Source organism: Anolis sagrei, chromosome 2 (assembly GCF_037176765.1).
Source record: "Anolis sagrei isolate rAnoSag1 chromosome 2, rAnoSag1.mat, whole genome shotgun sequence".
Classification (NCBI taxonomy): domain Eukaryota; kingdom Metazoa; phylum Chordata; class Lepidosauria; order Squamata; family Dactyloidae; genus Anolis; species Anolis sagrei.
The window spans coordinates 247,120,081-247,135,209 of record NC_090022.1 but is presented as its reverse complement, the minus strand read 5'-3'; the positions used below and the strand labels follow the sequence as shown (position 1 = coordinate 247,135,209).

At 37.2% G+C, this 15,129-nt stretch overlaps 1 protein-coding gene across 1 annotated transcript in view; it reads right to left on the bottom strand.

Annotated features, from left to right (window-relative positions):
- FBXL17 (F-box and leucine rich repeat protein 17) overlaps positions 1-15,129 on the bottom strand; it is a 192,200-nt gene that overhangs the window by 7,692 nt on the left and 169,379 nt on the right. The window contains exon 8 of the mRNA XM_060761877.2: positions 9,393-9,535. Coding sequence (XP_060617860.2) covers positions 9,393-9,535 — 143 coding nt within the window. The remainder of the gene's footprint in view (positions 1-9,392; positions 9,536-15,129) is intronic.

The window sequence follows — 15,129 nt, the reverse complement described above, 5'->3', positions numbered from 1 at the left end:
TCTGCGCAAGAGTCAGAGGGGGAGTAACAGCGGAAACGCATTAGGGAAATAATATTGGCCCCAATTCCGAGACGTTTGAGGGCTTCTCTGATTGCGAAATGGGAGATGGGGAGGAGAGCAGGGGAGTAAAGAGGGTTACTCGCGATCCGGAGTCCGATGAAGAGCTTCAGAGGAAGCGCATCCGGGAAATACTTACTGCCCCAACAGAGGACGAGGATTTCATGGGGTTTGAAAGGAGTGATGGGTCTGGAAGTGATATGGGAGAGGAGGAGGAGGAGCTGGATTGGACCCGTGTTCAACAGATAAGGGACATTTGTAACCAACCCACCTCCAGTGATGAATTTGAGGGGTTCACAGGGGATTGGCAACTGGGGAGTACTTGGCAAGATCTAAGTCTTAGCAGACGCTGGCAGAGATGGAGGGATGCATGCTCAGGCTCAGCTGTGGGGGTGGATGCAGCTAAGAGCGATGAGGAAAGGGTGGGGAGCTCATCATCCTCTAATGAGGAGATAAGATAAAAGTGGGTTCTGTTTGAATGATACTTTGCAGAAGGCATAAATCTTTGTTGCTGCCAACTCTCTAGCTTGGGTCCTTGGGCTACAGCTTCCTGCGTTCCCACTTTCCTGAGACTCCTGCATTCCTGTGTTTATCTTTTACTATGGCTTGACTACGGACCGGTTTGACTTTCGCTTTTGACTTCTGGAACTTTAAACTCTGCTGATTTTGTGCTTGAACATCTCATCATTTTTAGGACTTTGTTTTTCATCTTCCGTGACTGTGTTTTTGTGCTGTGCTAATTTTCAAGCAGATTGCTGAACTTTGAATTTAATCTGGATTAAACAGCATTATAATCCAGGTTATATTTTTGTTACTGTTATTACTGCGTTTTTGATGCCAAATTGCTACATTGACTCTATGCACTGAAGTTAAGTGCTTTAAAAGACTATTTTTGTACAATAAAGCTGTGCTTGAACTCTTTATCTTGTGTTTGCTCTACTTGAGGCTTCTGGGTCTTGACAAATGGTGAAAGGTCTTCAGTCCATAGACAGAAGCAAAGCATAGTCATAATCATACAAGTTCTTAAAGTGATATTTAAATTGTGATATCAGCACTAAATACTCTGTTAATCTCTTTGTTTGCTCAGAAGCATTAAACACAGTTTGTTTTCATCTTTCAGATAATTATATCCTATGCCCAACCTTTACATTGCCCTGGGACATAGACTTTTCAAGCCTCCAACACACTGCCTTAGTTGAGAATAGAATAAACTGTCCTGTGGTTCCCCATATAGTAAGTATTATTTTCTGAATTTATTTTTAAAAATATATTTAGCCACAAATGTTTGACTTTTGAAAACCCAACAGCTGATGAATAACATTCTCAGGTGTCCCAATTATAATTCCTGCCTGTAGGTACAACACAATGAAAGGTTTCTGGAGTCATTCTGTGTGAAGTACTAGGCACTTGATCTGTTAATGCCGATATGTTCCACAGAGTTTCAATGATTACCTTAGTGCTCAGGGGCTTAGTGCTAGTTGAATAGCACACACAGAGCACAACATCTGCATCCCGGATTTCTTGAATGTTAAGGCAAACAATGTGCTTCGATTTAAATTATGGATTAGAAACAACATCAGTGGACTGGTAATGAATGCACCTGGCAAGGCCAACATTCACCAGAATACTGATGTAGTATTTTGTCGAAATGAATTACTTAGGCTCAATTCTTACTGTAGAATGAGGATAGCACTGGTTGATTGGTCTAGAGTCCCATACTATACAAGTAAGCAGGTTGGTAAGTGAGTTGGAGAACTGATGGAACTGCTTCTCAAGTTGGTGGATGATATAATCAAATCAATCACCTGATCTAAAAGGCACATGATTTATGGACATTGGCTGATATCCAGTTGGACCAGTGGTTCCCAACCAGCTTACTAGCTGTTAGGAATTGTGGGAGCTAGAAGTATAAAGATTGGGAATCACCGAGTTAGTACGACACATGTGTATGCCATATTATACATCTGGGAGCAAAAAAACAAACAAAAAAAAAAAAACCAACCAAACCCATTGTATATCTGACATATTCTGCTGAAAGCAGTGGAAGTGGAGCATACAGTCACTATGCTCTGTGCCTTGGCTTTGTATGCTGCAATTGCACACTTTTGCAGCTGCACATCATATATTGTGCACTGCAGGTGTGCATGGGCACCTAGTGCCCTTGCACACAGTCATATAACCCAGAAAATCAAGGCAAAAAATCCCACAATATCTGCTTTGAACTGGGATATCTGAGTCCACACTGCTATATATATCAGTTCAAAGCAGATAATATGGGATTTTATTTAGCTGTGTGGAAGGGGTCCTAGTCATTGATATATGTTGCACAATGTTGCTAATCTGCAAGGATCTTGTAATGCTCTTGTAGCATATCTGTCTGTGGATAGTTACACTACATGGATGGAATTCAAAGTGGTTTCTACGTTGCACTCATAAGGTAAAACAGTGTTCTAACCTTTACTAACCTAAACTGTCAGTCAATATTTTGGTTAATTTTTGAATTGGTGACCCAACAATAAAAACTGTACATGCAACTTTCTGTCTCAGAAGAATCTAATTAAATAAATACCACAATGAGATGATATTGTAATCCACCCACTGATTAAAGTGCTAGCAATCCAATTGTGTAATATATGAAGAAAGCCTAAATACCCTAAAGGATGTTGTCAGATCTTGGAAGCTAAGTGGTGCTAGTCCTGGTTAGGGTTTAGATGGGTCATCACCAATAATATCAGGTGGTATAGGCTATATTTCAGAGGAAGATAGTGCCAAAACCACCTAAGAAAATTCTTTGAAAGTAACGGGCTCACTATAGTTGACAGACAACTTAAGCACATACGCCCACACAACATATGAAGCTTTTTATGTTTGATCAAACTCAGACTTAAATGCACTGAAAAGACAGAATCCTCCTATGAAGTTTCTAAAGCTTGTTTCCTTGTCCTTAGTGGCATATCATTTAATTTTTTAAATAGTACAACACTGGTAATTTCTAGAGCTACCTGTTAATGTTATGGAGTAGAAATTTTGCAGGACACCCTCTGAAGCATTGCACAGATACCCATATTTACTCAAGTCTAATCTGCCATTGAGTCTAATGCGCACCTCAATTTTAAAAACCCTGAAACCAAGAAAAGTATTTGCTGCTGAATGTAATGTGTAGTGTAGTGGCAAAAAGTGTGCTCTTTGTAATTTGGCCAAAAGAAGTGTGCATTACTGTTGCTACCTGCTTAGAATTCCTTTGTTATAAACAATTGTGTTAGAACACCAAAGCTTCCAGCGATCGAACAGAAAACCTTGGAGTGTATAAATGCTACAGAATGAACCCCTGTTAATTGCCTTGGTTCAATGCTATGGAATCCTGTCAACCAATCCTAGTTTAACAAGGTCTGCCAAAGAAAGCTGGTGCCTCACCAAACTACAAATCCCAGGATTGCATAGCATTGAGCCCTGGCCATTTAATTAGAGATGACATCTCTCAAAGAGGAGCTCTGGGTGCAGCTCCTAAAGCACCCTCCTCTTTTGCTTTGGCTCAGCACTAATATTACTGTATGACACGAATCTAATGCACATCCCAATTTTGGCAAGGTAATTTAGCCAAAAGGGTGAGCATTAGATTCAAGTAAATACGGTGCATAGTCCTGTGGAAGCTGTATATATTCTGAATTCCAGAGTTATTATTACTTTATTCATCTTTCTTCACTTTACTTCTAAATTTATGAACTGGACCTTGTGAATATAAACCTCTTTTAAGAGCCAGAAGTTTTAGAGGACATTTTGAGTTCATAGATCTTCCGTAGATGAGAATTACAAGGCTATCCTCTCAGGGAAAAAATGTATTTCATATTTGCGGTAACTGTATGCAGAGACATACTTATTAGACATTATAAACAATATGGGGATGAATTAGTTAAACTGAAGATGCAAAATAATTCATCTAAAATCTCCTTGAGCAATTCAGCAAGCACTTTTCAGTCACAGGCTTAATAGAAAGCTTCTCAATTTCCCTTAAAAGGCATCTTTTGTTCTATCTTTTAAAAAGCTAATGTTGCAAATCTAAATTTAAAATAAGAACATGTTAGATGGGGTTAGAGTGGATGAAAGCATTGAAGTAAATTGTTTTGTAATAGGATTCTCTCAGTTAGAGAATCAGATATTCCTAATATTACACACAGTGCTTCAAAAATCCATAGAATCAAATATAAAGCAATTTGATTTGAACAAATTACAGTAATTTACAAGGGGAAGAAATAAATGCTGGATACTTAGGAACACAAGGAAAGATTAGGTTTTGCAATTCTCTTCAAAAATCACAAGTTATCATTTTTTAACTTTTAAAAAAACAAAAAATCTTCATAATGTGTGCCCTTCTTGTATGCTCTTCTTTTGGATATTCAGTATTCTGAAATGATATGAGAGAAACTTTATGCCATCTACCATAAATATCCTAATGATACTGACATCTTTACTAACATAAATGAGACAATACCATAGGACCCTGGATGGAAGTTGATGTAGATCCATCTTAATAGGACGACTGACCACTGTAGTTTTATATATAGTGTTTTTAAAGTTGTTTTTGTAATTGTGATATATGATATTTTAATGAGTGTATATGTTTTTTATGGCTGGAAACCAGGCTGAGTCCCTCAATGAGGTTGAGAAGCTCGGTATAGAAAACTGTGAATAACATATTGTTGGTCCTCTGTAAATATGGTAATACAGCTAATTATATAAATGGTCAGAAAAGGTTCGTTCTTGGGTTTACTGTTGAAGAGGAAGCCAAGCATCCCCTACTGAACTGATTAGATACATCTTGATGCCATCAGGAATGAGATCCTAATCCAGAAACTGCATGTGGCTGGATCTTGGTTGCGATCGAGGCACTGTATGAATGGTTGTGTGTTTGTTATTGGGTATGCTGTGTTTTAATTGTTATTGTTGTGGTAATTAATATTGTGTAAACCGCATTGAGTCACCTATTATAGGTTGAGAAACGCGGTATAGAAATAAAGCAAATAATAATAATAATAAATAATAATGTGTCTGCAAATGTTTTTGGTTGTGATTTTCATAGGAGATCTAATGCAGACATGGTTTAGGGCCAGGTTATAGATGCACTGAGCAAAGCATTTTCTAGTATGGTAATGTGGTTGCAGAATTTATTTTCCAGAAAACCTTACCAGGAGACTGAGGACTACTAGGAGGTCTGTGAAGTAGATGCAAAAAATTAAAAATAATTTCCTTCCTTTCAATTTCTTTCCTGTTACTTTCCTTCCTTGTTAATTTGGACACCTTTCTGGACTTCTAGCATGAGTCTATGCTCACCTTCTGCTGGAAAGTGACCATAAAATGGCCTGGAGTAGACAGAGATTCTTAGAGAGCTCAAAAAATATCTGTTCTCTCAAAAAATCTCTGGGGTCTCCTGAAGGAAGTTAATCAGAGAGTCACACCGGACAATTTTTATCAAATCCACATAAGTCAAAACTAAAAATGTAGAGGGACGTCTGTACACTGAAGTGGCATGAAGGTCAACATAATATTTGGAAGCTGGCACAGGTAAGTTTACGCTTTTTAAGTGTGTGAGCAACTATCTGAAAATACATGTAGTTAAACTGTATGAGATTTATTGTGCATAGATTTCTTTAAAGTGTATTAAATCAAATGACTTTTCTTTCAAAGTATTAGACCAGTCTCTTTAGATATAAAAATATACCTTTCTACAGTGCTCTTTCACATATGTCAATTCACTAGATGTTTGCAATTCTGAAACTGAGTTTGAGCTAAACAAGGTTCAGGAATAGCCAGCAGCCTTCAAAGGGCAGACCAGGGGAATTTGAAACTGCTCATGCAACCATTATTCTAATTTCAATTGTTCCAACCTTTCATTAAGTCATAGGCAAAGATACTGCAATAGAGTTTTTCAGTTTACAAATGCTGCCTCTTTCTACTGGAGAAGATCAACTCCACAAGCTCATCTCTATCAGGGGCAATGACAAGTGAGCATCTTCTAGCAGGACTGGGATTCACTTTCTGTCTTCGGACTTCCTTTTCCTGTTCCATTTCCTGCTGGATCTAGTCCGGAGCCTCAGAAAGTTACCTGAGGCTCTGATAATTAAGCTGCCAGTATTTCCCAGGCCAGCGGTGTATCATTGTTGCACATGTGTCAAACTCAAGGCCCAAAGGGCAAATCTGCCCATCATGTCATTTTATATGGTCCTCCAGATGCTGGACTATAACTCCTGTATTTCTCATCATTAGACATCATGACTATAGCTGATGGGACCTGTGGTACAAGTAATGTCTGCAAGGCTGCAGTTTGTTCTGTTCAGTAAGGATAAGGGTTTGAATTTAAATACAAGGCTTGTGGATATGATGTTTGACTTTAAAATGTCATTTAATCTTTCCCCAACTTCAGGGCCACAAGTGCTGTTGGATTGCAAGTCCCATTATCCCAAGCCTGCATGGCAGATAATTAAAAGTGATGGGAGTTGTCATTCATTAACATCTGGGGACTCAAACTGGGGGGAAAAACTAAAGAGCACTGACACCTTTGAATGCAACCACAATACTTATGTAGCCCTCGATAAAAATGGGTTTGGCACCACTGCTTTAGGGGACTTTGGAACATTTTAAAAAATAGGACCTAGGCCTAACACATGGTGTTACTTGGTGTTTTTCTCATTGCTCTGCCCTCGACTAAAGTAGATATCTACACTCTCCAGATCTACATGCACAGAGATGGTGTGCAAATGATGTGAACATTTGCCCTAGTTATATGCTGGCATTAATGGCCTCAAATCAGTGTTTCTGGTTGAATAAAGCATTTAATGAGTAATTAAATGCGTTTTGTAAGGGTCTAAGGGAAATCTCTCTTCCCCCACAGACATGTATTCTAGGCTTCAAGAAAGCTGATTTCAGTAAACCTGGGGCAAAACCGAGCGTGCTTTGATTGCATTTTCCTGCATGGCAGGGGGTGGGACTGAATGCCCCTTGTGGTCTCTTCCAACTATGATTCTATTATTCTAATAGGAAAGAGGGAGGTCAAGCTCCATCTGTGGAAGTGTGCTTATTAACGACCATTACTGTTGCTTGGATGATGAGACACCAAGACTCAGGTGTCTCCTTATTCAAGCAGCAGTAATGGTGACTGATGCAGTTGTTCTGCCCTAGTGGAATAATGACATAAAATGCCCACTTCTTCATCGTTACATGTTCCTGCTCTTAAACAAGTCTCTGCAATTATTTATTTTAGATCAAGGACCTTGGTACAGAATCCGTCATTGAATAGACAAGATAATGAAATGACGTTTTAAGAACACAGAGTTTAAACGATAAAACATAAGATTTTATGAAGACATGAGATTGTCATTTCTCTTGATACAAAGATTGTTAAGCCATTTTCTTTCTCAGATCAGTGGATGTGTAGCTTCCACATTGTACATGAAAATGAAAAAGACCACAGTAATGGCAACTTGATGAGAAATGAATTAATTTGATTATTTCCATGGTGTGGATCAATAGCACAGCCACTAGTGACATCTATAGCCTAGAGGCAGTTATAAAATCGATGGAATGAAACAGAGCATGCCTTTACCCAGCCATGCCATTCCTCTGATCTTTTTTGGCAAGGCTCTTGATGCTTTAGTAATTCTAAATTTATGTCAGGCACATATCAAAGAAATGCCAAACAGATGATGTCACAAAGAGTATTTTGGTGGGGACTGCTGAAATCTATTGCTTTAGGTTCTTTATGTTTCTTTGTGTTTATGAGCTGCTTCCTTGCATGTCTAGAAATATCATGTACATTTAGAAGGCTACCTATACTATATCCCCATGAGAGAAAGTGGAGGGGGAAATGGACCCATGAACTGTTTTGATTGAAATGTATGGAGGAACATTTTCTATCACAATGGTATTTGAAAATTCTTCTCTACTTGCCAGGATTTTTAACGATGCTGTAAATGCTATTAGTTGGAAAATGAAATTAGGTCTGCATGAAGTTAGAAAACTAAAGGAAATAGTTCTATTTTTCAGTTTCTCTCTGCTTTGGAAGTAAAAGGAGGGGTGGAGTTTTTACATATGCCAGCACTGCATTTTAAACATTTTAAATTCAAGACAGAGCTTCTGAAAATTTGTTCTTTTTATGGGTACTTTACTCATTCCCTTGCATGCAGAGGTTTAACAAGCAAGTTAAATGACCCCCAGTGGTACCCCTAATGCCACACTTTACAGCATTCTCATCAAGATACCCAATATATTTTCCCCATTAATCAGAAACAGTTTTCCCCATTTGCTCTGCAGGCATCTCACAGATTTTTATTCCTGCTAGCTCAGTTGTCTCCCTACACAGCATGCCGTCCCTTTGTAGGAAGTCAAGAAAACATAAGCCAGCAATTAAAAGAATATAGACTGTACAGTATGCATGGTTTAACTGACGTTCTACTAAAAATCTGTGCTCAACATCAAGGTCATTGATTGTCTTTAGCAGCTGAAGAGAGGGCAAACAAATTCCTTTTTTAAAAAAAAATACTTTTCAATTGTACAAGCAATTTTAACTAAACCTACAAAAGGAATATATGTAAAATTGATCAGTTGATTTAGGGTCTAATCTAAATCCCAGGGTCAAGTAACCCTTTGAACAGCCTAAGCAGATAATCTTAGCCCAGTTCATCAAAGAAACCGCTTACAGACTTTTCTTCTTTTGCCTCTTATAAAACACATGATATTCCGTTCTGCCAGTTCACAAAGTAGTAGTTCGGCAGCCTACGAGGTGGATTGTTAATAGCTTGGTTTTCTTACAATTTGTTTTTATAAACTGAATATGAAGAAGTGGGAGTTTCTTAGGTATTTCTGAACAGGAGAGATAATATGTGGAAAATTTAATAATAAATCCTTTTGACTCAAAATAGTTATACTAAACTTCTTGCTTCATGCGCTTTTACAATGAGAAATTGTGATCCAAGGGAAGTGAGCCAAATCTTATTTATTTTAAAAATCGCACTGGACCATTTGTGCTTTTAGTGGATTTTGTGTTTTAAGATAAAGGAGACATCTGTATTAATGGCAAAACCCACTAAAGACTGAGATTGTGGAATTTAGAAACTAGCTAGGTGCCATTCGGGAAAAAAATGGTTAGCACCACTGGTTCAGTATTAGAGAGCCATATTTGGATAAAGCTATCATGGATGAAATGTGCACTAGATTTCCCCCCATAAATGATAATGTAAATATAATGCATAGAATAAATAGCCATATCAATCCAAAATATATCATATAGTTCTCTTTCTCTCTCTCTCTCTCTCTTTTTTTTTTGTTAAAGTGAAAGTTCTTACCTTATCACACCTCATCAGTCCCAAGTATCTGAGTGACTTACTGCTCTGAGCAATTTGGGTGGCTCCCTGATCAGTGATTTCTTTGCACCATCCCACATCCACAGTCTCTATTGTCATACTATATCGCCCGATAGCTATCAGTGCTGCAAAACATGAGACAAAACCGAGCATGAAGATGAAGCATTAATTAGAGAAATATTTGTTTTAAAAAACAGCTGTATACATGCTTGAATAATTAAACCAACAAAATAAATATGTTACCTTCTATAACAAACCACTTTTAAAGCCAGTATATAAAGTGGGAAATGATACAGAAAACATCAAGCTGTTTTTTAAATCACAGAAGAATATTATTCATAAATTATATTGCCTCAAGCAACACATGAGTTTAAATTTCAAGGTTGGAAGATAATACATAAACGATGCTATGCAGTAAATAAATAAATGTTTACTAAAATGTGAATAAAATGTTAGGTACTACCATAACAAACACTTCTCTGGAAGCTGTTTGAAACAGCCAACTTGAAACGATGGGCTATTAGTCCACAAATCATAATTTACGTTGAAATGCAATTAGATATTCAGATTTAACACTAAACAAGTTAAAAAAGAGATGTGAAACCTTCTTGTAATCACAGCAGAAACATATAGGAAAGGGGGTAGCATGTGAAACTGTTTCCTGCAAGACTTTTGTAGTGAAGAACCGTGATTTAGAGTGACATCTGAACACAATGTGTATGTCATTTTAATGTTTTACATTCATTCTTAAAAGACAACGCCTCTAAGTTTTAGATGATAAGTCCTATGAATTCTGAAGTCCACTTCTCTTACCATAATCTTGATGTAATCTGCAGAAACACCTTTTTGTATATTTTAGATTCATATTTCAAAATTTGCTCTGACATCATGATGTTGCCCTCTATTTCATAAAATGAAAAAAATCATATATATTAGCAGGAAAGAATGGTTGCTTACCTGTAACCATGGTTCTTCGAGTGTTCATCTGTGAAATCTGCACATATGGTTGTGAATGCTGCTCATGCGCACCAATCATTACCATATATGCGTATTTCACAGGGACCACAAAGGAAAACCCAAGGTTTTCAGTGTAACTGGAGTCCAAATTTATGCTGCAAGTTTCTAAAATAGTTCAATTCTATCATATAGATAGTCTGTAGTTTGTAGCTAATCACCTGGAGCAAACTTAAATGGCATTGTAAAAATGACTTTTCTATGATACAATGTTCAAAATAAAATGTGAAATGCACATCAGTATCCCTTCTAAACTTCTCTATGTATTTATTTAAATACATAGATAAATTTGTTATTATTGTTGTGTTTATTTATTAGGTTTCTCTTGTGGTATGATGCAATGTAATAAAATATACTGTACTATTACACCCTATGTCATTTTCTGATGAGTAAGAAGAAGCATTTCTGAAAGATAAAAAACATTCTTGATCAGAATGGCTTTCAACCATAACCAACAGTTTCTAATATTTCTTCTTAGAAAAGTACCACTGTGTTTCCCATTGTATGTCTCAATGGTTAAGCAAACCCAGCTGATTTTCTTACCTAGAACAAATAGGGGGTATGGGTCCAAGGAGCCAATTAGAGAGAACTGAAAGATGGAAACGCTTGTTAAGAGTGTCCACTCATTAGGAAATAGCTACCGCAAATGCCAAATCTAACAATGGAATGTTTTACCCACATGCTAGAATAGTTGTATGGGAAATAGCTCTACATTTACTATAGCCTGTTTATTATACCTGCCACCCACAAGTTCACAAGCCAAAAGTTCACAAGGCAAAATTCTTTGTAGCTGTCTATAAGAAATTACTGCAATTACATATTTGTAATTATAATGCCTTTTTATTTGTTAATTTAAACTGATTCTATTGTAGCCCACCCTGAGATCTTTGGCCATAAGGTAGAAGAGAAACATTAAAATTAAATAAATACAAAAATAAAGCCAGTCAGCCTGTATGTCTGGAAGACATCTCTAAAAGTGGGGTTGCTGTTTGTTGTTGTTGTAATTGAAATTAAGGTGCATTTTACAATAAGTAGTGTCTTACAATTGAAGAAATAGGGCACTTATATTAGACCAAGAGCAGTGATGTCATATTTACAACTCCTACAGCACTAACTTGATTCAGCATTGATATCTTCATCATGGTTCAACACAATGGAGTACAAAGAAATTTATTCATTTATTTATTTAGTATATTTATATACCACTTTTTTCACCTCTGGGGAAACTCAAGGCGGTTTGCAACATATTAATGGCAAGAATTCAATGCCAACATGCATATAATAAAATAAAATCACAACTAAACACTGACATATAACTATAAATTAAAATAATTAAAACCATTAAACATAGGCATATACAACATGTAGACACTAAGATAAAGCATTAAAAACATCCTAATATAAATATTAGGCACAGTGGGTTAAAGCACTGAGCTGCTGAGTTTGTTGATCGAAAGGTCGCAGGTTCGATTCCGGGGAGCAGCGTGAGCTTCCGCTGTCAGCCCTAGCTTCTGCCAACCTAGCAGTTCGAAAACATGCAAATGTGAGTGGATCAATAGGTACCGCTCCGGCGGGAAGGTAACGGCGTGCCATGCAGTCATGCCGGCCACATGACCTTGGAGGTGTCTACGGACAACGCTGGCTCTTCAGCTTAGAAATGAAGATGAGCACCACACCCCAGAGTCAGACATGACTGGACTTAATGTCAGGGGACTACCTTTACCTTTACCAATATAAATATAAAAATCACATGATCCAAAAATCATCCGCTGTGGCCATTCTAATTGTCATAACACGTATTTCCTGTTTACTTTTTGCATTGCATTATTGGCCAGAACCCTGGTCCCACAACCACATCTTTATTTTCTTTCTGAAGAGGGAAGGTGCTGATCTATCCTCACTGGGGAGAGAGTTCCAGAGCTGAGTAGCCTAGAAAAGAGGGTGAACTATCTTCTAGGGAAAAATCCTAACTGCTGTTCCTTACTATAACTCCAAATTAGTAAAATGGAGTGGTAAAAGATATCACAAGCAATCTGAGATCTTGATTATTTTATCAATCTTGAACATTTTTCTTTATTTTAAAGACACACATGTGCACGAATAAATAAGAAGCATTTGTGTAATAAAAAGCTATTCTGGATATCATGGAGAAGTTGTGCAGTATTACTTATTTGCATTAGTAATTAAGCATAGGAATACTGATTTCCAGGAAGAGATATGGCAGGTTAACTGCCTTAGCTTGAGCAGAGGAAGTTAAGTAGCAGGATTGTCTGCTAATTAGTTGCTAATTAGTGGGCAGAAACTCTCTCTAGACTAGAACAAGAGTATGGGATTGCACATGTGTGTTCAGGATCACTATATAAGCTCAAGAGATTGCTGAGTGGCGTGCAGCTAGGAGCCCCAGGAAACAGTTTGCCCAAATTGCTTATGTGTGTCTGCAGAAGAATACTAAGCCCATAAGTCTACATTTTCTTAAACATCTTTAATGACTTAAATTTGTATCTGCAGATGTTTTCCTGATGCTGGTTTAAATACAGCTTCAGTGAATCATTTTTTTCTCTCATGAAAATGAGCCTAAAGGGAGAAAAAGAATAGCTTTTTTGCAAGATTCAAGTTAAAAAGAAAATAGGAGATTTGACTTAATGAAAGTACAGTGAGACGATAATTCTAAAAGGTATAAAATTTATTTCGTTAATGAGTTAGTTCTTATGGGGAAATGAGTGAGAAGAATGAGAAACAGGTTGTTTGTCTTGCATTAAAGGAAGATAAGGAACCACACAGTGGTATTTTGATAGAAAATGTATGAGAAAGTGCTAGAAGCTTAGTTCTTGTGGGTTTTTTCGGGCTATATGGCCATGTTCTAGAGGCATTTCTCCTGACGTTTCGCCTGCATCTATGGCAAGCATCCTCAGAGGTCTGCTGGAGCTGGGAAAAAGGGGTTTATATATCTGTGGAATGACCAGGGTGAGACAAAAGGCTTTTGTGAGATTAGCATGCTAATCAAGGTGGTCAGTTGAAAAGATTCACACCTAGCCCAACTCACAAAAGCCTTTGTCTCACCTTACTTGTCCAAACACATTTCCTTCTATGCCCCACCTCGCAGTTTAAGATCATCCAGGGAGGCCCTGCTCTCGATCCTGCCAGCGTCACAAATGCAGCTGGTGGGGACGAGAGACAGGGCCTTCTCAGCTGTGGCCCCCTGCCTATGGAACTCGCTTCCCACAGAGGTAAGATCAGTTTCATCCCTCCTGTCTTTTTGCAAGAAATTGAAGTCGTGGTTCTGGGACCAGGCTTTTGGACAGCAGGCATAAATATCACTTTGGATATGGAATTCGACTGGAATGATATGGCTGTTAATATTGTGTTCTTACTGTTTTATTGCTTGTAATGAGTGTTCTATTTATTATATTGCTTTGTTATATGTAGTGGCATCGAATTGCTGCCAAATGTAAGCCATCCTGAGTCCCCCTTCGGGACTCAGGATACAAAGATACAAAGACTATTGCACTGGAAAGGATATGGAAGATTTTTAAACCAGTAAAAATGGTAGAAGTAGTTGTTGTTAAATTTTAAATAAATAGAGAAAATGTATGATTTCATTCCTCTCATTATAGATGGGGAAAGAAAATGTATTGGTAATTTGCAATAGTGTTAATTAATCAGAATAGGTTATTGGAAGAACTTGTTGTGGACATCACTGGTCAACAATTATTCATAACATTTCCAATGACATCCACAAGTTTTTCCACAGAGATGACTAGAAGTCATTTTATTCCTTTGCTCTTTTCTGTTACTTTTCTTTTCTGACCTTTTTTCTACTTACTAATTTGCATTTTTCCTTTTAAAGTTTTATTATATATCTAATTATTATTATTCATAGTTTAAAAAAAAAACACCCACACACAATATGCACATATAAATCTATAGCAAAATATAATTAAACTCTATTGCCAGCAACAACACTAGTATACATCTGGGAATGAATATTTGTTCCCCGGAGTGCAGCATACAGCACTTTGTGGTGACTAGAAACTACAATACAATGTATTAGCCAATGGTTACTAGTTAGAACAATTATTTTTGAACTACCTGTTTGTCAGAGCATGGCCCAAATGGTCCTATTATGCCTTATCTTGAAAAATAATTGCAAGGGGAAAATATAACCTTTACTAAAGTTCGCTTTCATTTCTAGAAGTTTTCCACTGAGCTACACATCATATCTATGGGATAATTTCAAAAAATTAGTGGTTGCACAAATGTGCACGTGTTAGTTTAAAAATATTTACAATAGAAGAAGAGGTTTAAAACTTTTAAAAGTTAGATACAACTAGAAATCTTTCATTCCACTAAACCAGTGCTTCCCAACCTTTTTTTCACCAGGAACCACTTGACCAGGGACCAACATTAGTACCAAAAGGGTTACGAATTGGTTTTTGGTCAATTTTAGTTTTGGTTTGGTTATTTGAGGTTGTTGCACTCCAGAACAGGAAATAGCCCCTCTGACTATAAACACAACACACCTTTTTATTAAAGCTTAGCAAAAAAGCCAGTAGAAATAAATGCTTGTAAAGATAGATAGGATTCCAAAAAGCAATAAGGCATTCAAAGGCAGCAAGATCAAACAGTGTCCAAATGTAGCAATCAAAAGCAATGTCCAAAAAGCATGAAAATATAATCCAAGGCAATGACTATCCAGACAGGAATC